Below are 25775 nucleotides of genomic sequence, written 5' to 3'. Positions count from 1 at the left end.
TGCCCAAAGCTTTTTATTGCAGTGAGGTTTATAAAAAATAAAAGTTGGAAACGTTAATGTCCAAAATAGGGAGAATATTAAGATTATGATATGTCCATATGATAGAATATAAAATTATCATGTCTATAATTTTTAATGGCATGCACACTGTTTCTGTTAGAAAGATAACTGGAAAAGATAACACATAAAATTAAAAATCCAGAATGGCCTTAATGAGCAAGGAGCTGGCTGTGCCTGAGATCACGGTTTCTGGTGGGCAGGCTTTCCTTCTCCCAAGTCATGATGGTAAGGAAAAAGCCTGGGATATCATTACACACTTTGGATGGATTTTCAGTGTTTCAGATTTCACTGGGAGCAGAAGAGATCTGAAAGAAGAGTTTCAGATTTTCCCTAAAGTCTCAAAGACCAGGGTTTCATCTCCCAAATCTTGACTCTATTGCCCATATAGGAAAAAACAAGGCTGAAAACTGGTGAAATTATTTGAACCAAAACTTTAACATTTTCAAAAAAGTTCACTTAAAAGATGGGATATTAAGGTTTTGTGAAAGTGAAATCCAAAGACTTAAAAAATATGAATTAAGCTTATTCTGTAACTTTTCCTCATTTCTCTTCATTTTTCCTTAAACTGCAAGTTTCGGATGGAACTTCTAAAGTCAAGGCAAATGACTAGAGAATTAGAATGGTCCTCTTGATGTAAATAAAAAGGACATACATATATTAAAACTTTTATTTACTGATTACCATATTTCGTTGTCTGCTGTAATAGAGTGAATTCGTAGACTATATTTCCTATGAAAGGAAAAAGACACCAAAAAACACCCAAAATATTAATAGCAGTTGTTTCTTTGTTTATGTAGGTTATATCTATTGATATTTACCATACTAGAAATTAAGACTGAGAAATTTTTGTTTATGTTGTTGTTGCAGAGTGGAACTGTGCAGCAGTTGTTTCTTGAAGATGAGATTATGGATGCTTCCCCTCCCTCCTTTCTTCCTTCCTTTCTAAGTCCTCCTTAGTGTAGAGTGGATACTCAATGATATTTGTTGATCAGATAAAGTGATTTTCCACATTAAAAAAAAGTTTGTACTTCTCTTACATTAAAAATTATTTAAACTAACATTGAATCTATAGATTACTTACCAAGGCTGAGAATTTCACAAAATCCTAAACACAACTCATTAATTACTTTATTCAAATATTTGCAAGATACAGTGCTAGAGGCTAAATACATGCTAACAAATTAGACACCATCACTCTCCTCAAAAAACTTACAGTTTAGTAATCACTTTTGGCTCCTCTCTACCTTTGTCATTTTCTTGGTTCAACCATATTTTTTTCCAGCTACCTTTGATCCTGAAAGTATCCAGTGTATTCTCTTCCTAGCAGTCTAAGGCATACAACCTGGTCATTGTCTTCTCTAGAGGTGACCAATGAGTCCCCTCCACTTTCCTTCGTTCAGTCTTTCAATGCCTCATTTCGTTTATAAGCTATTTACAGAGCCCTGGACAGCAGGAGCAATGATCTGAAACCTGAGCCCACATCCTGACTGAGGTACTGCGTGTGGGAGGAGAGGGAACAGCGTGCTTTTCATAAGGCTGAAGGAGAGCCAGTTCTGTTGGAACAAGTCAACCAAAGAAGTGGGGGAAATGTTCTCTGACTGGGTCAAGTATGTGGAAGCATTTGTTTTCTAAAACAAATTAGTAAAATTAGTGAATAAGCCTGGGAGGGAGTGGGGATAGAGGAGGGGATGAGAGAGTAATCCCAGAGCAAAATGGGAATGAGAATAGAGGAGAAGGCAGGTGGATGATCAGGAGGCTTTTTACTTGCGTCCTAAATATGGATGGCAGGGATGGGTAAAGAAATCCAAGCAAATATCCTGGCAAACACAGCTGAGGAGCAGGGTGCTAGGTCTCTCTGGAAGAAGTTAGCCATGGCTAATAGTAATCATGCTGTTGGTGGACTCCCAGGCCACGTGAGCAGGCCATGCATGGCAATCTACCAGAATCTCACCAGCTACTTAGAAGCAGCACCAGTTATGGTGGATGGGAATGGGGTGGGGTTTAGGCCTCTTTGGAAATATTATTTCATTTTTCAAATAATGGAATTTTGAAAATTTTTCATTTGTGGGAGATACAAGTAGCGTGGCTGCCCAGCTCCTGATTTTTCCAGTATCTATGTCTATAATCAACTTGACGGCACTGGTGGTATGTCTATAAAACACCCCATTCTTCTGATAATGGACCACCTCTCCCTGGCCACAGAGGGGTGCACATAATCCAGGCTGGGTCAATCAGAAGATCTTACCTCACCTATTCATGGTCACATAAATAATGCAAGGGTTGATGTGACCCAAGCTTTGCCAGTTTCACTCAGATTTCTCAAGGTGAAACTAGGAAAGAGAAGTGCTTTAGCTGAGAGCTGCCTGTGGTGTTATATCCTACTCCTCAATGAAGATGAGAGATTTAGGGAATGGTACAGCATTTGAGTTCTTGGTTCCAGTCTACGAATCTCCAGAGTAATCTATGTTCCTACAGCACTTCTTCAACTCTGTGAGACAACTTCCTATATTTCCAATAAATTCCCTTTTTGGCTTATTTCCAGTTGCGTGTCTATCATTGGCAACTGAAAGAAAGTGCTAACACTTACAATTCAAGGAAATGCCTCCAGTTTAAGAAAATATGCTTTTAAATTTTAGCAGGACCTTTGCCTAAAAGTCCCACTGGCTCAAAAACCTGTGAACCTGAGTTCACTAAAGAATTCAGGTTGCCTACATTTTATAATGTGTGATGGTCACACTGAGTTACACCCAGATGAGATTAAATCTACAGTTTGCATTTTCTTTTTCAGCAAAAAATGTGACATATAATCTCCTTGGGCTTTCTGAGGCAGCTTGCTTCACAAGGAATTAGGGCACTTGGGAAGCACTATGGATAACCTTTCTTACAAATGCAGATGCAGGGAGGGTGGTTCTATTGTCCACTGTGTTTTGATGGTGAGGGATCTGAGGATGGAAGGAGGCAGGAAGTCTTCGTTCTGGGTGGAAGATATCAGAACCTATGGCATTAATGCTCCAGAACTGAGAGGATGCTGGGAGGTGGCTGAGCAGGTAGATGACAGTAAGACTTAGAAAGTAGCTTGTACTGTTACCTGGCATGAGCTGGACAGGGTTCAGGCTTCTGCTACTGTGTTCCAGGCCGACCTTGGAGGTGGGCCTCTACTCAGCTGATCTTGCCCCTCCCTGCCGTCAGAGAAGAGAGAACAGAGACAGACTGAACATTCCCTAAGGGACCTTGGGAAACCAGGGCAAGGGCATTGTTCTGGGTTCATCCCTGTTACTGCCAACTGGGTAGGGGGCTCTAGCAGCTCTCTGGGGGAGGAGATAATGCTTTCCATGACATTTATAAGATGCTTGTTGTAAAGATGTGTTCCCCCACCATCCAGGCTTCCCCTAACCTCCATTAAATCAGTGCTTGTTTGGAGAAAGGCAAGCTAGTTAGGACCTAAGAGAAGTGACATTTTATAAGATGAAATAACCTAAAAAATCTCCATGGAAAACCTTTCAGTTTACCTTTCTTTACAGATTTTCAATTACTTCTTAAAAAATTATAATTCTACTCTTAGTAATTTAGCCAAAGCTGTCCTCTAAGGAGAAACGATGTACAGAGTCGTAGTAAAGATTCTCAAGAAATAGCAGTCCAGAGGAATTTCTCCAGGCTTGATAGAGAATTTATATTTTATGATTTCTAACATAAAATAAAAAGGAGCCCTGGTGGCACAGTGGTTAAAGCGCTTGGCTGATAACTAAAAGCTCAGCAGTTCGAACCCACCAGCCACTCCATGGGAGAAAGATGAGGCAGTCTGCTTCAGTAAAGATTTATAGCCTTGGAAACACTACGGGGCATTAAAAATAATGAGTCAGGCAAATTTCTCAATTTAAATCATATAATAATTTATTCTAAGGGTTTTTACAAAATACTTTATGAAAATTATACATACATAAGTACAGTATAATTTAGCGATTTACATTCTAATTAAAACTTCGTGGCAAAGCATGTCTGTGCCTACTCTTACGCTGCTTTCATAAAGTTACAAGAAAAACAATCATATCTGACTTTTTAAAAAACATATTCTATTATAAAATACAGGCTTGAGACCCATTTTAGGGCAGAATTAAGCCAAAACAAGCCAAGAACTGAATTCCATCTGTGGCCAGTAGGTGGCACCAAAGCACACCTGAGACTTGGGAACACTTGGGAATAGGGAAAGCAGTTTTTCAAGGCAGAAATAAATGCAGTAAATTCAGTCTCATAGCCTTAACACAGAATTTAATATCTTAATAGACATTACAGAGTAAATAGTTTTCTTAAGGCCAAACTCTTTACCGTCAGTGATGTTCTGCCTTTTTTTTTTTTTTTTTTCTTAAGACTATCTTCTGTCACTCTTTTCCACAACCTACTTATTTACAAGTCCTGCAAGTGTTTTCAGTGACCCAGTGGTGGGGCCTTCTCACTGTGCACAAGGTTGTGGTGTGAAACACATGGGGACAAATTAGAAAATTTTGCTTGTTAACAACACCCCACATTCAATATTTCTGGCAGCAGAAACAGTCTGATTTTCCTAATTGGATCATATATCTTTAATGTTGGAATTACAAATACGTTACATTTAAATTTGTCATTATTTAAATTCCTTGGGCCTTGTAACCAAAAAAGCACATGCGGGTTGATTTTAACATGCTATGTAATATTCTTTAGTAGGTGGAGGGTATCTCTGCATAGATTTTTAAGACCAGTTTCCACCTGTCTAGATGTTTTCAGTGGAGGAGCCAGTGGACTTTGGGCTCATTTGGAAATCTTGGCAATCAGCAGCATCCTGAGGGGCAGTGTTGCTTCAACCCAAGTATTGGGGGAATCTACCATCTTCTCCCACAGAGCAACTTCCTCTGAAGTAGAGTCCATCCAGTCTACTTCAGTACCGTAGCTTTTACCTGAAAAAAGAAAGTTTTTGCATAGGGGAGGGGGGAGGTATCATCTCAAAGTATAATTGTCAGTGGAAGACAACTAGGCAGAGTTTCTACACCACCAGGAGGGAAACCTGGGACTCAATATAAGAAAGTGGTTCAGAGCTCGGCTGCTAACCAAAAGGTCAGCAGTTCAAATCCACCAGCCGCTCCTTAGAAACCCTATGAGGCAATTCTACTCTGTCCTACAGGGTTGCTATGAGTCCAAATCATCTCAACAGCAACAAGTTTGCTGACAGTGTCCAATAATGGGGAATCTCTTTATTGGGATTACTTTCATTACTCCCAGAGTAACGGCTTCTCCATATTAATGGAAAGGCTAGATGACAATCCATCAGGGCTATGGGAGAGTGATATCTGAGGAAGCACGGTTAAAGATTTAGTGTTTAAAAGACTCAAGTTCTAATCTTGGCTCTGCCACTTACTAACTCTGTTACTTAATTTCTTGGAACACCAGTTTCTCTTCTGTAAAAAACGAATAACATTCATTAGTAACTACCTCATAAAGTGGTGGCGAGGACTGAATGAAATAATGCAAATACAGCACTTAGCACCATGCCTAGAACATAGCAAGTGATCCATAAATTATTATTCAAAGTGCAATTTTAGCCTTGAAGTGCCATAATTTTTTGCGGGGTGTCGGGGGGTTCAGGGAGTAGTGATGAATGGTTTTCCATTTCCCCTCACAATAACATCAGCTCTGTTGGATAAAAAAAAAAAAAAAAGGATAGAACCCTGTTTATCTTCATATCTAAAGTCCTTGGTAGACAGCCTGACGTTCCTTCACTTACTCATTTCATTACATTTAACAGAGATAGGACTTCTGTTCTCATTAGGAAGAAGGAAAGCAACAAACATTACCTGTTCCAAAGCCAATCCGAAGACCTCCCAAAAACTGGTTGGTTAATTTGTAATGATCCCAGACAGTGAGCTCAACACAGGCTTCGGTCAGATCTTCAGGCCTGAACCCATCATACACCATGGTGTGGTTGAAGACAGGATTGGTGGTTTTCCCTACAGCTCTCGTCTTCTGGCGACTTTTCCTACTCGTATCTGGAAGGATGGTACTACAAAAAGAAGCACTGTTGTGAGAGCATTCTAGTGAGACAGTGAACATTTATGCTTTCAATGTACTTCACACAGCTAGTGAGGACTGGCAAAGAGTGTGGACAGAGTGTGGGAGCATCCTGCTGGGAAGACTCTGGGCAGAGAACTGGCCAGACTTGGTTTGAATCCCGATTCTGCCAATCACTGGCTGCATATTCTAGGATGAGTTACTTAACCTCTCAGATACTCAACTTCTTTAACTATAAAGTGGAACGGTGATGTCTACTTCATAAAGTTGATATCAGAATTAAACAACACATGCGAAACACTTAGTTCAGTGCCTGTATTTAGTAAGTGCATCTAGGAAATGGTACCAATTGCTTGAAGATTGCTTTATAATTTGGAAACACAGTCTATTTCTGATTATTTGTGATAGGCTAAGGAATTAGTATTGTGTAGAACTGAAAAAAGAAGAGAAACCTCTCTAATCCATTAGATTTGACTTTGGAATAAATTATATATTTTTTCCAATTATTTACATTTCATTTTTGGTAACTGAATGAACTTTAATCTAGCACCTCTTATAAAGTAAGAAAGTCAGAGAAAAGTGTTAGAATGGGAGGCTGACATGAGCTGAAAAAATCTTACTAGCTGACATCTATGAAGAGTACATATAAGGAAAACCATAAAGAACATAATATATACTTATATAGCTGCAAACAGTCTTCTGGTGGTAGAATCTATATAGATAAAAATAGTCAGAGAGACCTAGGTGAGGACATTCAATTCTATTAGTTACTATTTTACTATGTATCAAACACTTTATATGTATAACAGAAAAAATTGTCATTTAAAAATCCCAACTCTCTTAAGCTCTTATGAGCTAACCCTTCATAGGGGTTTGTTTAGCAAATCATTTGCCAAATATCTGCCAAGTCCCTTTGCAAATGGGCCACAAAAAAGGTCGGGTAAAGATGAGAGGAAAAAAAATCTTCCTACTCCACCAAGGAGGCAAGGGGTATGACATCCCACCATCAGAAATTTGATAAACTCTTTTGTACTGAACATTGTCCTTACCAGCTGATGTACCCCTAGAAGACCTTAGGTAACTGAGTATGAACTTTCTGCTTTCATTCATATATATGTCCTCTTACTTTAATGCTTTTAAAACTAAATTGAGCTTTGGGGGTTCATGTCACGGATCCCTCTAGTTCTTGTCTCCATTGCCTCAAGTAAATTCATTTCAACTACGAGCAATGGGTTTCAGCATCACAGATTTAGGTAACTGAAACCAGCTAGTAAAGACCAGGTTATAGTAGAAGGGAAGGAGGCAGAATTATTAATGCTGTTACCATTTAACAAAAGAATTTAGATGGCTGCCCCTTAGCAGTGGCAGATCAAAGCATTCCTTAACCCAGATGTGTACTTCTCCGGTTGTAGGAAGCTTTTTACCTGTAACAGAAAATGCAGAGAAAATACATTTTACTGCCATCTCCTTCTTGACAATAATGCACCCAAAGATGTCAGTCTAAAAAATGTTTGGCACAATGATACTAGCTAGTGCTTGATAGTATTATCTTAATTGGTTAAATCTATACATTCTTAACCATGTCTTTCATGTTTTAGCTATACTGAGCTCAGAGAGCTTTATGAAAATACTGTATATTGACTGATTCCAAATACAGAGTGAATCATCCATTTACAGTTATATTCAAATTATCTCTATGAAATACATATACTCTTCAAATACTAATAACAATATCAACTGGTACTTATGGGAGGCATTTTAAACATATTTGAGTCTAAAGTAACCAAAAGAGGTACTGGATAAGTTACGACCACTCTGTTAAACGTGGTTACACATTTTACAGGGATACATAACAGGGCATAGGAAATTACTGAGAAGCTGCCTTGGTCTGGAATTGTTGTCTAGGTTAGGTACTGTGTGGGGTCAATGTGTTTTGCATGTGGGAAGCACATGAATTTTTGGAAGTCAAAGGGTAGAATGTTATGGATTGAATTGTGTACCCCCAAAATATGTGTTGTAAATCCTAACCTCTATGCCTGTGGGTGTACACCCACTCCTCACTTATTGATGTGGTTAGGTTCCAAAGACCAGGTTGTTATGTGAAAATCAGTGTTACGTGAAAATGGAAGATGACCACATCAGATCACAAAATGGAGTATGGCTACATCATTACATAACTTCTAAATTACATCATTACATAGCTGCCAAATCACTGAGACTCGTGGCTCAGCCAAGTTGACACATAACCTTAACCATCATAGCTAGTGTTACTCTCACCTCACACCGGCATTTTTTACTACCAGACATACATCATTAATGCACAAAGTACAGAGCAGATTTTTTATTATTGTTGTAAATGCGAAATGTCAGATAGCGTGAAGAGTAGGAGTAATTCCATTTGGGAATGGGTTGTCTTTGTTATGTTAATAAGGCAGGATTAGTATATGTCTTGAGTCAATCTCTTACAAGATACAAAATGAGCAGATCAAGCAAGCGGAGATGGGGAAAGAGAGATGCTAAACCACATGAAGACTGTCCAGAAGCAGAAGCTTAGAAGAAACAAAGACATTCCTCAGAGCTGACAGAGAAAGGCTTCCCCTATAGCCAGCGCCCTGAATGCAAACTTCTAGCCTCCTAAACTGTAAGAAAATTAATTTCTGTTTGTTAAAGCCATCCACTTGTGGTATTTCTGTTACAGCAGTACTAGATAACTAACACAGGTGCACATGGATAGAAGAACACTACCAGATTTTTCTCTGGATGGGTTAGCACAATTAGTCATCCAATCAGTATTTAATGAGCATTTATTCTGTACTCTGCCCTAGGCTAGGAATGTTACTGAATATACAAGGAATACAAGAAATAATATATATCCTTGGGAAACATTAACAGTTAAGCTGGAGAGAGTAATTCAGACAAAACCAATACAACGTAATATGGAATTAAATGCCCACATTATTACCATTATGTTTTAGAAGAAAAAGGTGATCAGTGAGAGCCACTATAATTAGGAAAAGCTTTATGGAGGAGACTGGACTTCAGCTGAGACTTGGATAGGTTGAGAACAGGAAGCCATTTCAGGGAAAAGGAACAAGAGGAGCAAAAAACTCAGAGGAGGTGGAACCTATCACAATGCACAACACAACACACAACTCACCTATCACAACTCTATGCCTAACACCAAGAAAAGACAGTGGGGACAATGAAAAAATGGCTTGGCACAATTTCTATGCCTGTTGATCGTAAGTTGTCGTAGTTGTTAGGTGCTGTTGAGTCAACTTTCCACTCATAGTGACCCCATGTGACAGGGTAGAACTACCCCACAGAGTTTTCTAGGCTGTTATCCTTATGGCAACAGATGGCCAGGTTATTCTCCCATAGAGCCGTGAGGTGGGTTCCAATGGCCAACCTTTAGGTTAGCAGCTAGAGGGCTTAACTGTTTTAACACTTACTCCTTTGATTGTGAGCACTGTCGGTGTTGTGTGCCATCGAGTCAGTTCTGAGTCAGAGTGACCCTATAGGATAGAGTAGAACTGCCTTACAGGGTTTCCAATGCTGAAATCTTTATGGGAGGAGATTGCCAGGTCTTTTCTCCTGCAGACTCACTACTACGTTGAACCGCTGACCTCTCAGTTAGCAGCTGAGCACTTAACCATTGCACCACCAGGGGTACTTTTGATCATAAGTAAAAAAAAAAAAGTAGTGGGATGAAAATTACATGCAAAAGAATCTACTTTTTAGGTGGATCCAAAAGTCACATGATGGTAATCCGGCTGAAAATTTGGCCTAAAGATATATTTTACTTGCCCTCCAATTAGAATGCCTTTCTCTAGTTCAAGGAGTCCTCATGGCACAGTGGTTAAGCACTCAGCAGCTAACCAAAAGGTCAACACTTCAAACCCCACCAGCCTCTCCACAGGAGAAATATGTGGCAGTCTGCTTCCATAAAGATTTACAACCTTGGAAACCCTCTGGGTCAGTTCTACTCTGTCCTATTCGGTCACTATGAGTCGGAATCGACTCGACAACAGTGGGTTCTATGGTTCAGTCACTGCCCTCAACATCCATTATTTCTTCCATCCCACTAGCCTTACTGTCTAGTTCCTGAAAGTATCTGAGTTTGTAATCCCAGATATTAGCCACTGCATTCTTACAAATGTTTAAGAGTAACTTGGAGAACTTGGCTTGGGAAATGAAAGAGGAGCTAGCATTCATTTCTTGCCAGTCTCCTACTCATTGACTGGACTGAAAAGACCAGACACCCTAATGTCCCTAATGTCAAGGATGGAATTAGTAATCCTGAAGAATTAGGCGTTATCTCCTAGTGAGATCCTGAGAATGCAGGACTAATGAGCACTAATTTATTAGGGGCTTTCTATGAATAATTAATTTAAGTCGTCAAGGATTTCATTTTACTTGGATCCACAATCAACACCCATGGAAGCAGCAGTCAAGAACTCAAAAGATACATTGCACTGGGCAAATCCGCTGCAAAAGACTTCTATAAAGTGTTGAAAAGCAAAGATGTCACCCTGAGGACTAAGGTGCACCTGACCCAAGTCAGGGTATTTTCAATCACCTCATATGCATGTGAAAACTGGACAATTAATAAGGAAGACTGAAGAAGAATTAACGCCTTTGAACTCTGTTGTTGTTGAAGAATACTGAATATATCATGTAGTGCCAAAAGAATGAACATATCCATCTTGGAAGAAGTACAACCAGAATGGTCCTTAGAAGTAAGAATGGCGAGACTATGTCTCACATACTTTGGACATGTTATCAGGAAGCTCAGTCTCTAGAGAAAGACATCATGCTTGGTAAAGTAGGGGGGCAAAAAGAGGAAGACCCTCAACAAGGTAGAGTGACACAGTGACTGTAACGATAGGCTCAAGCATAGCAACGACTGTGAGGATGGTCGGCAGTGTTTCATTCTGTTGTACACAGGATCGCTATGAGTTGGAACTGACTCGATGGCACCTAACAACAACAACAATAACATGAATTCTTCTAATTCCCACCTGTGAAAAGGAACAGTCAGGTGCCATTCTCATGACAGCATTATCAAAAGGTCCAAATTCTGAACATAGCAAAGGCCATTCACATTGTGCAGATACAAATTTTTTGGAGAGTGAAGTGAAAGTTAAACTTAAAAATATAGAATTTTCTAGTTTACAACTGTGAATGGACTCATTTGATCTCTACAATTACTAAGTTAGAAGTTTGTTTGGGACTTCATCTTCGGAAATACAATAAAACCTGAGAAAGCTGGGACCTATGTAAAGCAAAAGCCTGTCAGAAAGGGAAAACTCAAATATTTTCCACTAATAATGATAGAAAAGTGGTAAGACTGCACCCTGACAAAGGCAGGAAACTTGAGAGACCTGGAAAAACAAAGCAGTCACAGCAAGTTCCGGCTTTCACAGGTTTCACTGTACAATAGAATCCAGAGAAATCCCTGGAGGAGGGAGAGAGAAGGAAAGGCCATGAATCTGGACAGAAAATCTTTACATACCAGGGCTTGGTTCTGGAACATACTGGAGGGCTAACTTCATTTCACCTCTGTTTTCTGCCTCGACGGCAACTGGTGCAGTCTGAAAAATGAATGAAAGTTAGCAAGTACGAGGTGCTAACTAGTCACCCTCTTGGTACTCTGTTGGAGCGCTCTGGATGAATAGACTGTTGCTGCTTAGATCTGAGAAGGCAATGCTGTGCATCTTGGAAAACCTTGCAGGGTACCCAGAAAACACTGCAAGGTCTTTAGTCTCAAAGCTGATGAAGAAGTCAGAATGGCTTTTTTTGGAGATGGGAGAAGTATCCTGGGATGCTTTAGTCTTTACAAAAACACATATGTTTGGTTAGTCATTCTGTTATCTGGCATGCGAGTACATAAGACAGTTTCTATTACTCACTGGTTTTTAAGCAAGGTTCCGCGTATTTGATTTTTTTCTGCGCTATTCTTGTTTTTGATTTCTGCTTTTATGGCATTGCGATCAGATAAAATGCTTTGTATTATTTCAATGTTTTGGATTTTGTTGAGGCTTGTTTTGTGGCCTAAAATGTGGTCTATTCTGGAAAACATTCAGTGAGTTGGGAAAGAATGTATATTTTGCTGCTGTTGGGTGGAGTGTTTTGTGTATGTCTACGAGGTCAAGTTAGCTGATTGTGGCATTTAGATCTTCTGTATCTTTGTTGAGTTTGTTTCTAGATTTTCTGTCCTTCACCAAAAGTGGTGTGTTAAAGTCCCCTACTATTATTGTGGAACCATCTCTTTTCAATGCTGCTAGAGTTTGTTTTATATATTTTAGAGCCCTGCATATATATTTATTATGGTTATGTCCTCTTAGTATAAAAAAAAAAAATTGACCTTTTAATCATTGTATAGTGTCCTTCCTTATCCTTTATGGGTTCCTTATCCTTTATGACACCTAAAAACAATTTATGTTTATTCTCTCTCTTTGAAGGAGTAAGAATAGTATAGGATGGTATGAAACAAAAAAGTCAAATCTCATATTTTCAAAGCTGTATTAATCTGATTATTTTAGACCAAAGAATAGAATTGTGCAAGAATAAAAGAGCTGAACAGTAATTTTAAAATGTGTATCTGTTATTTCCAAGTATAAGAGAGATGGTTTTATTTTCAAATTCTGGTCCTTTAGGTCCTTATTTCTGAAACATGGTAATGCATAAAAACATATAAGGGGAGCTACTTAAAAACAAGACAGTTCGGCATCTTCAGAGGAATTCATATTCACCAAGTCATGGGTAGGGCTAGAAATAAAGGCCTCAAGTGATTGTGATGCAATGTTGAACCATTTATTTTTAGTGGAAATGTTGATTGTAGATGCTAAATAATAGTTTGAGTTTATTTTTCGTATTTATCACTTTCATCTATAATGGACTAGCTTGGATCACACCAACCTTAACTTCACACTAAGAACAATAACAAAAGACGGATTAAAAAATCTACTTGAGGTGTTAAAGAATTACCAAGACAGACAGAACTTAAATGGACAAGATCCTGGAGCTTGACATTTTGTACTTTTCATTCCAAGGCATTAACGGATTTGTAACTAGTGCCAAACTGAGAGTATGAAAAGCCTAGCAGAAAGAGTCTGAGAAGGTAAGCAGAGCTCTGGCAGTCTCATGGGGCTGGGGAGACAAAAACGAGGCTAGGATCTGTCAAGGAAGACTGGCCTTGGAAAATAACCCTAGACCAGTGGTTTTCAAAGTGTGGTCCCTAAGCCAGCAGCGTCACCATTAACTAAGAATTTGTTAAAAATGCAATTTCTTGGGCCCATACCTTACTGAATCAGAACCTTTGGGGACAGGGCCTAGCAATCTGTGTTTTAACAAATCCTTCAGGTGATCTGGATGTGTACTAAAATTTGAGAACTACTTACCTAGGCTTTCCACTGGAACCCCTGAAAGGCACAGCCTAGGAATATAGGCAAGCAAGAACTAGGCCAGACAACATGAAAATTAAACCCCAGCATTAAATCAGCTCATTCCCAGAGTAGATTAAGGTGGTCTGTCCCTACTCTGTCTGTCAGAAACAAAAGCAAACTTCCTCAAGTGATCCCTAAAACTTTTCATATGTAATGTTCAGTGTACAATAGAAAATGACGATATCAAATGACCAAACTAAGATTAAAAAAAATAGATGAGACACTAACAGGTGTTTAAGATATTGGAGTTTTCAGCTATCCACTTTAAATAACTTTGATTAATACATTCATTAAGATAGTGTTAAGATGGAGGCAGGGTCAAGATGGCAGAATAGATAGACACTTCCAGCAAGCCCTCTTGTAACAAAGACCCGAAAAAACAAGTGAAACGAGTAGATTTATGACAAGCTAGGAGCCCTGAACATCAAGGGCAAGGTGAGAAAATGAACTGAGGGCCAGGGGGAGGAAGAGACGGTTCAGAAGCAGAGAGGAGTTACTGGACCTGAATCACCAGAAGCCATCAGGCACCATTCCTGGGAGTGACTGCGGTGTGCTGACAGGGCTGATACTAGCATTCTACCACAGTTTCCTCAGGGAGAAGCATTCAGACACACAGCCTGCATACCTCCAGAACCAGAGAAGAATGGCGCTCTCAGCAAAAGCTAAGTACTGCATACGCCCACCACTCCCAAGCCGGCTTCAGCAGCTATTGATTTCCCTGGGCCTGAGACAGGCCCTGTTGAGTGCCTACAGCCATCCTTCAGGCCCTAGAGAAGGAAAAAATTCTCAATTGGGGGGAAGAGAATTTGCCAGCTCCACTAACTGGGGGAGGTCAGGACAGAAGTGGCTCCCTATCCAGGCATAAACAGTCCATGGACTTTGAGTACCTTTCCCCTCTGCGTGGACCTGTGTGGGTCTGTTTCAGGAGAATAGGCCCTTGTTGACTGACTACAACTGCTTCAGCTGTGCGGTGGAGAGGTGGGTGTTTGATGTTTGACACCACTTTGCCTATTAAACAGGGGCCTCACCTACCCACATCAGGGGCCTAAGGACTGGTGGCTCCACCCAGGTCACCCAGCCACCTGCAACAGGGGTCCAAGGATAACTGATACCTCTCAGTCCTTACAACCAAAAACACTGGGTACCCATGGGCCGTCTGCAGAACCCACCCACCTGTACGCTCTAGGGAAGAGAGACACGCCTTCCTCAGAGACACTTGGGAGACGATTCTCAGCTCCCTGCCTTGTTCAGAGTGTGACCCCCTGTTGCAACCAGATACTGGTACCTACACCAATCACCCCTGCCCCTCTAAGACTGTAGGACAGAGCCTATACCACACGCTTGATGATCAGCTACCTGTACAAGAAAAGTGAATGGACTCCTAGACTGATATACCTGATAACAACTCTAGACATCTGGGAACAGGACATCAAAGCTCTAAAGGTGAAAATAATCAAGCTAGCTCACTCAAGCAACCCGTTTGGGCATACCAAAACAAAGCAAGAAGCTACGATACAGTAAGCAAACATGAAATAAACTAAAACAATACCTTATAGATGGCTCAGAGACAAGAGTCAATATCAAGTCACATAAAGAAAAAGACCATGATCACCTCAATAAGCTCTCAAAACAAAGAATCAAGGGATCTTCTAGACGAAAGTGCCTTCCTGGACTTACTGGAGGCAGAACACAAAAGATTAATATACAGAACCCTTCAAGACATCAGGAAGGAAACCAGGCAATATGCAGAACAAGCCAAGGAACACACAGATAAATCAGTTGAAGAAATTAAAAAGGTTACTCAGGAACATAATGAAAAATTTAATAGGCTGGAACAAGCCAAAGACAGATAGCAATCAGAAATTCAGAAGATTAACAATAAAATTACAGAATTAGACAACTCAATAGAAAGTCAGAGGAGCAGAATTGAGCAAGTAGAAGGCAGAATTGGTGAACTTGAAAATAAATCACTTAGTACCAATATATTTGAAGAAATTAAGGATGGAATACAGAAATTCATAGAATCAAATGAGAATGAAAACACTTCCTACCAGAACCTTTGAGACACAGCAAAAGCAGTGCTCAGAGGTCAATTTATCCATAAATGCACACATACAAAAAGAAGAAAGGGCCAAAATCAAAGAATTATTCCTACAACTTGAACAAATAGAAAGGGAGCAACAAAAGAAGCCCTCAGGCACCAGAAGAAGGCAAATAATAAAAATTAGAGCAGAACTAAATGAAACAGAAAACGGAAAAACAACTGAAAGAATTAACTAGACCAAAAGCTGATTCTTTGAAAAAAATCAACAAAATTGATAAACCATTGGCCAAACTGACAAAAGAAAAACAGGAGAGGAAGCAAATAACCCAAATAAGAAATGAGATGGACGATATTACAATTGACCCAACTGAAATTAAAAGAATCATAGCAGATTGCTATGAAAAATTGTACTCTAACAAAATTGAAAGCCTAGAAGAAATGGATGAATTCCTAGAAACACACTGCCTACCTAAACTAACACAAACAGAGGTAAAACAACTAAATAGACCCATAACAACAGAAGAGATTGAAAAGGTAATCAAAAAACTCCCCCCACAAAAAAAGCCCTGGCCTGGACGGCTTCACCGCAGAGCTCTACCAGACTTTCAGAGAAGAGTTAACACCACTACTACTAAAGGTATTTCAGAGCGTAGAAAAGGACGGAATACTCCCAAACTCGTTATAAGAAGCCAGCATATCCCTGATACCAAAACCAGGTAAAAAAAAAAAAAAGACACCACAAAAAAAGAAAATTATAGACCTATATCCCTCATGAACTTAGATGCAAAAATCCTCAACAAAATTCTAGCCAATAGAATTCAACAACATATCAAAAAAATCATTCACCATGACCAAGTGGGATTCACACCAGGTGTGCAGAGATGGTTCAACATTAGAAAAACAATTAATGTAATCCATCATACAAATAAAACAAAAGATAAGAATCACATGATATCATCAATTGATGCAGAAAAGGCATTTGACAAAGTTCAACACCCATTCATGATAAAAACTCTCAGCAAAATAGGAATAGAAGGAAAATTCCTCAACATAATCAAGGGCATTTATACAATGCCAATAGCCAACAACATCCTAAAAGGAGAGAGCTTGAAAGCATTCCCATTGAGATCGGTATACCAGACAAGGATGCCCTTTATCATAGCTCTTATTCTACATTCTGCTGGAGGTCTTAGCCAGAGCAATTAGGCTAGATAAAGAAATAAAGGGCATCCAGATTGACAAGGAAGAAGTTAAAGTATCTCTATTTGCAGATGACATGATCTTATACACAGAAAACCCTAAGGAATCCTCAAGAAAACTACTGAAACTAATAGAAAAGTTCAGCAGAGTATCAGGATACAAGATAAACATATAAAAATCAGTTGGATTCCTCTACACCAACAAAAAGAACATCAAAAAGAAAATCACCAAATCAACACCATTTACAGTAGCCCCCAAGAAGATAAAACACTTAGGAATAAATCTTACCAGAGACGTAAAAGACTTATACAAAGAAAACTACAAAACAGTTCTGCAAGAAACCAAAAGAGACTTACATAAGTGGAAAAACATACCTTGCTCATGGATAGGAAGACTTAACATTGTAAAAATGTCTGTTCTACCAAAAGCAATCTATAGATTTAATGCAATTCTGATCCAAATTCCAACGACATTTTTTAATGAGTTGGAGAAACAAATCACCAACTTCATATGGAAGGGAAAGAGGCCCCGGATAAGTAAAAAAAAAAAAAGAAGAACAAAGTGGGAGGCCTCACTCTACCTGATTTTAGAACCTATTATACTGCCACAGTAGTCAAAACAGCCTGGTACTTGTACAACAGATACATAGATCAATGGAACAGAATTGAGAATCCAGACATAAATCCATCCACATATGAGCAGTTAATATTTAACAAAGCTCCAAATCAGTTAAACGGGCAAAAGACAGTCTTGTTAACAAATGGTGCTGGCATAACTGGATATCTATTTGCAAAAAATGAAACAAGACCCATACCTCACACCATGCACAAAAATGAACTCAAAATGGATCAAAGACCTAAATATAAAATCTAAAACGATAAAGATTATGGAAGAAAAAATAGGGACAGGATTAGGAGCCCTAATACCTGGCATAAACAGTATACAAAACATTACTAACAATGCAGAAGAAAAACTAGATAACTGGGAGCTCCTAAAAGTCAAACATCTATGCTCATCCAAAGACTTCACCAAGAGTAAAAAGATTACCTACAGGCTGGGAAAAAGTTTTTAGCTATGACATTTCCAATCAGCGTCTGATCTCTAAAATCTACATGACACTGCAAAAACTCAACTACAAAAAAGACAAAGAACCCAATTAAAAAATGGGCAAAAGATACGAACAGACACATCACTAAAGAAGACATTCAGGTAGCTAACAGATACATGAAGAAATGCTCACAATCATTAGCCATTAGGAAAATGCAAATTAAAACTACAATGAGATTTCATCTCACTCCAACAAGGCTGGCATTAATCCAAAAGACTCAAAATAATAAATGTTGGAGAGGTTGTGGAGAGGCTGGAAAACTTATACACTGCTTGTCAGAATGTAAAATGGTACAGCCACTTTGGAAATGGATTTGGCGCTTCCTTAAAAAGCCAGAAATAGAACTACCATACAATCCAGCAATCCCACTCCTTGGAATATATCCTAGAGAAATAAGAGCCTTTACACGAACAGATATATGCACACCCATGTTTATGGCAGCACTGTTTACAATAGCAAAAATATGGAAGCAACCAAGGTGTCCATCAATGGATGAATGGATAAATAAATTATAGTATATTCACACAATGGAATATTATGCATCGATAAAGAACAGTGATGCATCTGTGAAACATTTCATAACATGGAGGAACCTGGAAGGCATTATGCTGAGTGAAATTAGTCAGTTGCAAAAGGACAAATATTGTATAAGACCACTACTATAAGAACTCAAGAAATAGTTTAAACAGAGAAGAAAACATTCTTTGATGGTTATGAGAGGGGGGAGGGAGGGAAGGAGGGAGGGGGTATTCACTAATTAGATAGTAGATTAAGAACTACTTTAGGTGAAGGGAAAGACAACACACAATACAGGGGAGATCAGCACAACTGGACTTAAACCAAAAGCAATGAAGTTTCCTGAATAAACTGAATGCTTCGAAGGCCCGTGTAGCAGGGGTGGGTGTTGGGGGCCATGGTTTCAGGAGACAACTAAGTCAATTGGCATAATAAAATCTATTAAGAAAACATTCTGCATCCCACTTTGTAGAGGGGTGTCTGGGGTCTTAAACGCTAGCAAGTGGCCGTCTAAGGTGCATCAATTGGTCTCAACCCACCTGGAGAAAAGGAGAATGAAGAACACCAAGGACACAAGGTAATTACAAGCCCAAGAGACAGAAAGGGCCACATAAACCAGAGACTACATCAGCCTGAGACCAGAAGAACTAGATGGAGCCTGGCTACAACTGATGACTGCCCTGACAGGGAACACAACAGAGAACCCCTGAGGGAGCAGGAGAGTAGTGGGATGCAGACTCCAAATTCTCGTAAAAAGACCAGACTTAATGGTCTGAATGAGTCTAGAAGGACCCCGGTGGTCATGGCCTCCAGACCTTCTGTTGGCCCAGGACAGGAACCATTCCTGAAGCCAACTCTTCAGACAGGGATTGGACCAGACAATGGAATAGAAAAAGATGCTGGGGAAGAACAAGCTTCTTGGAGCAAGGAGACACTTGAGACTATGTTGGCATCTCCTATCTGGAAAGGAAATGAGAAGGCAGAGCTGAAGGTATGGACACAAAAACAGAGAGTGGAGGGAAGGAGCGAGCTGTCTCATTATGGGGAGAACAACTAGGAGTATATAAATTTTTGTATGAGAAACTGACTTTACTTGTAAACTTTCACTTAAAGCACAATGAAAATTAAAAAAAGGATAATGTTAAGATGGAAAATTTTAGCAGAGAAATGGAATCTATAAAGAAGATTCAAATGAAAATTGAAATCCAAAAAAAATACAATAATTGAGAACCTGTAAAGAGTTTAGCGGCAGATTAGACAAAACTGATACGAAAATTATTGAAATAAAAGATAGGTTTGTGAGGGAAAAAAAAAAAAGCCAGACTGAAGTATACATAGGTGAAAAAAACCCAGAAAATACAGAATAGAGCATAAGAGACATATAGGACAGGGTGAAAAGGTAGAACATACATATAACTGGAAAGTCCAGGTGAGAAGAGAAAAACAGTGGGGGCAAAAGCAATACTTGAAGAAATAATTGCCAAAGAATTTTCCAAGTTGATTAAACACACCAAGACACAGGTTCAAGAAGCTCCCTGAACCCCAAACAGGATGCGTACTATGAAAAACTAATCAGTCATAGGTTCGTTACTGGAAAAGCTGCTGAAAATTGAAGACCAGAAACAAATTCTAAAATCTGAGAAAAAGTCATATAAACTTCAAAGGCACAAAAATAAGGTAAAAAGTTGACTTACCAACAGAAATAATAAAAATCTGAATATAATAGAACATTTTCAAAATGTTGAAAGAAATAATTGCCAACCTAGCAGCGTAGCAAAAAGTCCTTTAAAAAATGAAGGTTAAAAGAGATGTTATGATACCAAGAAAACCTGAGAAAATTTGTTGCCAGCAGATATGCATGAAAACTAGAGAAAGGCATTCAAGCAGAAGAAATAACTCCATATATATGGGAAATAATTAAGAGCAACAGAAAGATAAATAGGTAGTTAAACCTAAATAAACACTGATTGTATAAAACAGTAATAATGATGTCTTTACTTAAAATATATGTGCAATTAAAATACATTACTAACAATAGCACAAAAGGTGGGAGGAGGGGCAAACGAAGTTAAAATGCTTTGGATTCCTTTTATTGTCTCGGAAGTAGTAAAAGTTCTAATTTATATTACACTTATAAATCAAGGATGCATTTGTAATCTCTAGGGTAATCACTAAAGGAAAAAGAAACTAAAAATGACATATTAATAGAGGGAAAAATGAAATAATAAAGTATCTGATTAATCTCAAGAGATAATTATGAAAATTGGACAAATATTAAGATGGCAGTTTTAAACTCAAATATGTCAATAATTATATTAAATATAAATGGAATAAATAACCCAATGAAAAGACAAGACTGGAAAAAAATCTGAACTGTTACGTACATGAAACATACCTTAACTTTTTAAAAGATTGAATATCAAAGGATAGAAACAAAATTCTAACCAAAAGGAAGCTGATAGAGGTATACTACTAATACAGGCAAAGTAGACTTTAAAGCAAAAAGCATTACTAGAGATAAAAAGGGATGTTTCAAAATGTTAAAATGGTCAATCCATCAGGAAAATATAGCAATTCTAAATTTCTATATACTTAATTACACCCATTGAACCAAACCCATTGCTGTCGAGTCAATTAAGACTCATAATGACCCTATAGGTCAGGGTAGAACTGTCCCATAGAGTTTCCAAGGAGCACCTGGTGGATTTGAACTGCTGACCTTTTGGTTAGCAGCCGTAGCACTTAACCACTACACCGCCAGGGTTTCCATATACTTAATTAGGCAACCTCAAAATAAAAAATAAAGCAAAAATAACAAAACCAAAAGGAGAAAAAGACAAATCCCACAATCATACCTCTTTTAATAAGTATACACAGACATAAAATTAATAAGGATACAGAAGACTTAAGCAAAATTATTCACCAACTTGACTTAGTTGATATAGAACACTGCATCCAACTACCACAAAATACACTTTCTTTTCAAATGACACATGTAACGTTTGTCAAAATATGACCATTTACTGAGCTAAAAGTAAGTCTCAAATTTCAACGTATTTAATCCTTTAAATGATCTTTCTGAGGTCTCTGAAACATCTGCGTTAAATGATGTAATCTCTTTCAGCCTTTCTTTAGTAAATGAATAAGGTAAATAAGTCCAACCCTAGTTAAAAATGATCCCAATCCATGAATCAGCACTCTGAGTTAAAATGCAATCTTATAGTAGCTTTTACACACGAGGCCCCAAAGCAACCATCCAACCAACCAATCACCAGCCAACACACTCAGAGCTTACCTTCCGTCTCAGAGGGTACCACTTCAACTGTTTATTCTGTTTGTTGTCCCAGTCCCAGGCTTCCAAATCAAGTTCCACCTCCCCTAGGAAACTATTGCGTTTAAATGTATCCCGATGCCAAACAGATATGTTCAGTTTCTGTGTCTTTAAGATTTGCTTTTCAATTTTGTACTGCAGTTCAAAGAAGAAAATTAAAATGATGAATACTTTTACTTCATGCCAGAGTTATGACATAGAGATGAAAGAGAAAAATCATCTGTGTAGATCAGATTTTCTCATCTGCTAGGCTTCAAGTCTGAAAAAGACTGCAAAGTCATCTTATTCTGCAAGTACATTGTTTCAAAGAGCTGAAACCCATCTTTCACAAAAGCTGATTTCCTTTCCTTCTCTGGAAAAGCAAACCATAGCTCAAATATCATAGTTGGTAATAGCTCTCTAAAAGCAAAAAACAATTACTCAATTTTTCCTGAATGTTTTCAGTTCTAATTATATATAAAAACAATTAAATTCAGTCTAAAAATACAAGTTTAACCCAATGCTCTGTTTTCAACTTAAGGATAAGTTTCTTTCTCAAAAACCACATACTTGTTTTTCCTGCTTTATATGGTCAAGTGGAAAAGATTTGGCATCCTAACCATTTTTCATCTAAAATGTGGTCAATCCTTGATTATATATAATCATGGAAGGGATAATAGTACTTCTGATCTAAAAATAATCTCTATTTGGCTTTACAGGAGCCCTAGTTGTACAGCGATTAAAGCACACTCAGTTGCTAACCAGTCAGTGGTTCAAACCCACCAGCTGCTCCGTGGGAGAAAGATGTGGCAGTCTGCTTCTGTAAAGATTTACAGCCTTGGAAACCCTATGGGGTAGTTCTACTCTGTCCTACACAGTTGCAATGAGTTGGAATTAACTCAACGTCAATGGGTTTGTTTTTTTTGGTATTTCGCTTTAAAATGTTCTATATGAATGCCCTTTTTGGTTATAGCTGACTTGCCTTTCTCTGAGTTTACCATTTAGCTGGCTTTTCCTAAGTATAGGGTTGAAGTAGCTGACCTAGAAATAGTAGGGTGCTGGGGTATGTAACAGTCAAACTGCGATTCAAAACTTACTACAGAAATTTCACATGATGGTTAATTCATCCATGGATAACAAAGAGCTAATTTAACTGTTTCTTCCTTTCCCAGAGGATAATCAAATACTTGGACAGAATTCTTAGAAAGAGGGAATGAACAGTACTTTTTAATACTGTTAGTTTTGTATGGTATGTTACTTGTGACTAAAGTAGTAGGATGCCATTTGGTGGCAGGTGAGGGGGTTGGGAGGGGAAGAAAATGGGTATTTGAGTCAGGTATAGTTTCCATTCACCTGTCCATCCATTCAACCCTCCAATGAACATTTTGTGAGTACCTATATTTTTATGGGGCAGTTCTACTCTGTCCTTTAGGGTCGCTATGAGTCGGAATCGACTCGACGGCACTGGGTTTTTGGGTTATGATATTTCAGACACTACTAAGAATCAGGATTACAACAATAATAGCTAATAGCCAACACTTATTAAACGTTTAATGTGCGCTAACCACTTCACATATATTAACTCCTTTTATCGTTTAATCAGGTCTGTGTCGTAGTTAAGTCATTTGCTCAAAGCCGCACAGTTTATAAGCAACCCAGAGCTGGTGCCTGCCTTCACGGAATTTACAGTTTAGTGGGAAGGCAGACAATTAAACCAGAACTTTAAAGTGCTGAGTGTTAACAGGGCCTAGTACAAAACAAGGTTATTGAGGCAGCAGATAGCAAGGGAATTTAGGGAATAAGGACAAACTCTCATAGGAAGAGGCATTTAAGGCTGTGTAGGAGGTGCTGTGGGGAAGAATATGCCAACCTAACGGACTAGAAGGTCCTAGTAGTGTGAGAAAATATAATTCCTCCAAAGAACTGAAAGGAATACAGTGTGCCTTGAATACAAGGGAGAAATGAGGCTGAAGCTCAGGTCGTGAAGGGATTGATATGCCTGTTAAGGAGGACAGACTTGATCCTAAGAGTAAGGGAAATTCCAAAAGGTTTTACACAAAGAAATGCGATGAACTGTGCTTTTAGAGGATCATTCTGGTTGCAGTGCTCAACTTGATCATGTGCGCGTCCTTGGGCAAGCTGCCCTAAACTTCACCTGCCTCATCTGTAAGAAGCAGATAATAATGCCTGCCTGGCAGGGTTATTTATGGAGAGAAAATGAGATAATGTGTACAACATACATAGTACATTGCCTCATACAAAGGAGAGTCTCAGAATTTTTTATTACTTTCCTTCTCCTCTCTTGGTAACTGACCTTATCTGTAAAGACACTATCTAAGAACACATGGCTATTTAAATGTATATGTCACCATTTCTGATTTTCCTATACAGAGAATTCATAGATACCCGCAGAATCTCATTATATACAGGATTCAAGGTTTTCTTCACTACGACTGTTTTCTTCTTGCCCATTTTGCCTTTGTCTGGTAACAAATAGGTCTTTACATATCTGAAAAGAGAAGTGAACAGATAAGAAGGTCAGGGGAGATAAAAGTGATGTTTCTACCTCTACTTTAAAAATGCATCAAAAACAATTATTTCATGACACTGAAAAAGGCAGTAAGTAATAAATGTTTCCATCATTTAAAGGGGTTTCAGCAGAGTTGATCATTTGATATTCCTTCAAAGAATTTTAAAAGACATTTTCCAAATTCCTCTTTTCCTTTGGTTTTACCAAATGTGAGTTGGAAACAACTGGACAGCTACCAACAATCAACAGCATACCTAACGTGTGTGTGTGTGCTTGTCTGTGTGTTTGGTGGGGGAGGGGGTGGTTAGGGGAAAGACTTCTAACCTAGCACTTAATTCTGTTGGTTTATTCACTATTACCAAAAGGCTTCGGTGCCTGCAGATTTTTTAATTTTATTTTACATTTTTGTTGCTGTCTTTTGAAAAAAAAAATTAATCTTACCATAATTTTTTATATCTAATCAAGCCATAAAACCGAAACAAACCAAACCCAGTGCCGTCGAGTCGATTCCGACTCATAGCGACCCTATAGGACAGAGTAGCACTGCCCCATAGAGTTTCCAAGGAGCGCCTGGTGGATTCCAACTGCCAATCCTTTGGTTAGTAGCCGTAGCACTTAACCACTATGCCACCAGGGTTTCCATCAAGCCACAGTCAATTAAGCCCAGTTGTATTTATAATAAGAATAACAGAAAAAGGATTGGACTGATCCCAGCAAATAATTAAGAATCAGATTTCCACACGGGCTTCAGTGGGAAATATTATTCAACTTTTGCAAATAGACTGAAATGCAATCGAGCCTATGATTTAAAAGATGAACTAGTAATTCTCCCTAAAAGTCCTCTGTAGGATGTAATTTAAATATAGAAACTACCTCATTCTAGAATCGAAATTATTTCTACAGTACTAAACATTATGACTTATGCCTCCCAAAAGAAAAAAAAAACGAAATCTGTTGCTATCAAGTCAATTCCGACTCATAACACCCCTATAAGACAAAGTAGAATTGCCCCACAGGGGTTTCCAAGGCTGTAATCTTTATGAAAGCCAATTGCCACATCTTTCTCACAGAGTGGCTAGAGAATTCAAACCGCCGACTTTTGGTTAGCAGCCAAATGCTTAACCACTGTGCCACAGGGCTCCTTACTTAAGCTCCATATGTCCCTAATTTTAGAGAAAGTGTGACAGTGTTGCGAAAAGAGACATGGGTTCAAGCCCTCATTCCTCATTCTTCCTCTGATTATGTGAAGTTAGGCAAATAGGCCACTGGCTCTTGTTTCCTTATCTGTAAAACAAAGGAATCTAGACAAGATGACCTCAAGTGTCCTGTCTGACTTGAAACATTCTGTTCTTCTCTGATTTTTATAATAAGTTTGCATATGAATTTATAAAATAAATAAAACAGCATTTCCCCCAACTTTTCTTTTTCAAACATTCCTTTTAACAGTCACACACCTTCCCTTTGATTACTTTCTTCCCTTCCAATTCTTACAAGATTAATAGTTTGAGAACTAAGAGAAAGTA

At 38.5% G+C, this 25775-nt stretch overlaps 1 protein-coding gene across 15 annotated transcripts in view; it reads right to left on the bottom strand.

Annotated features, from left to right (window-relative positions):
• Positions 1 to 3963: 3963 nt before the first annotated feature.
• The window catches only part of SYTL2 (synaptotagmin like 2), a 133318-nt gene continuing 111506 nt past the window's right edge, over positions 3964 to 25775 (bottom strand). For all 15 annotated transcript variants that reach the window (XM_049891064.1, XM_049891066.1, XM_049891065.1 and 12 more), the window contains 6 exons: positions 24129 to 24231; positions 21708 to 21878; positions 11612 to 11690; positions 7421 to 7520; positions 5883 to 6088; positions 3964 to 4988 (listed from right to left, as the gene is read on the bottom strand). In XM_049891064.1, the coding sequence (XP_049747021.1) occupies positions 4843 to 4988; positions 5883 to 6088; positions 7421 to 7520; positions 11612 to 11690; positions 21708 to 21878; positions 24129 to 24231 (805 nt within the window). In that variant the 3' untranslated portion in view covers positions 3964 to 4842. The remainder of the gene's footprint in view (positions 4989 to 5882; positions 6089 to 7420; positions 7521 to 11611; positions 11691 to 21707; positions 21879 to 24128; positions 24232 to 25775) is intronic.

Source organism: Elephas maximus, chromosome 7, assembly GCF_024166365.1.
Source record: "Elephas maximus indicus isolate mEleMax1 chromosome 7, mEleMax1 primary haplotype, whole genome shotgun sequence".
NCBI lineage: Eukaryota > Metazoa > Chordata > Mammalia > Proboscidea > Elephantidae > Elephas > Elephas maximus.
The sequence above is the reverse complement of the archived record's forward strand: the minus strand, read 5'-3'. Positions and strand labels throughout refer to the sequence as shown.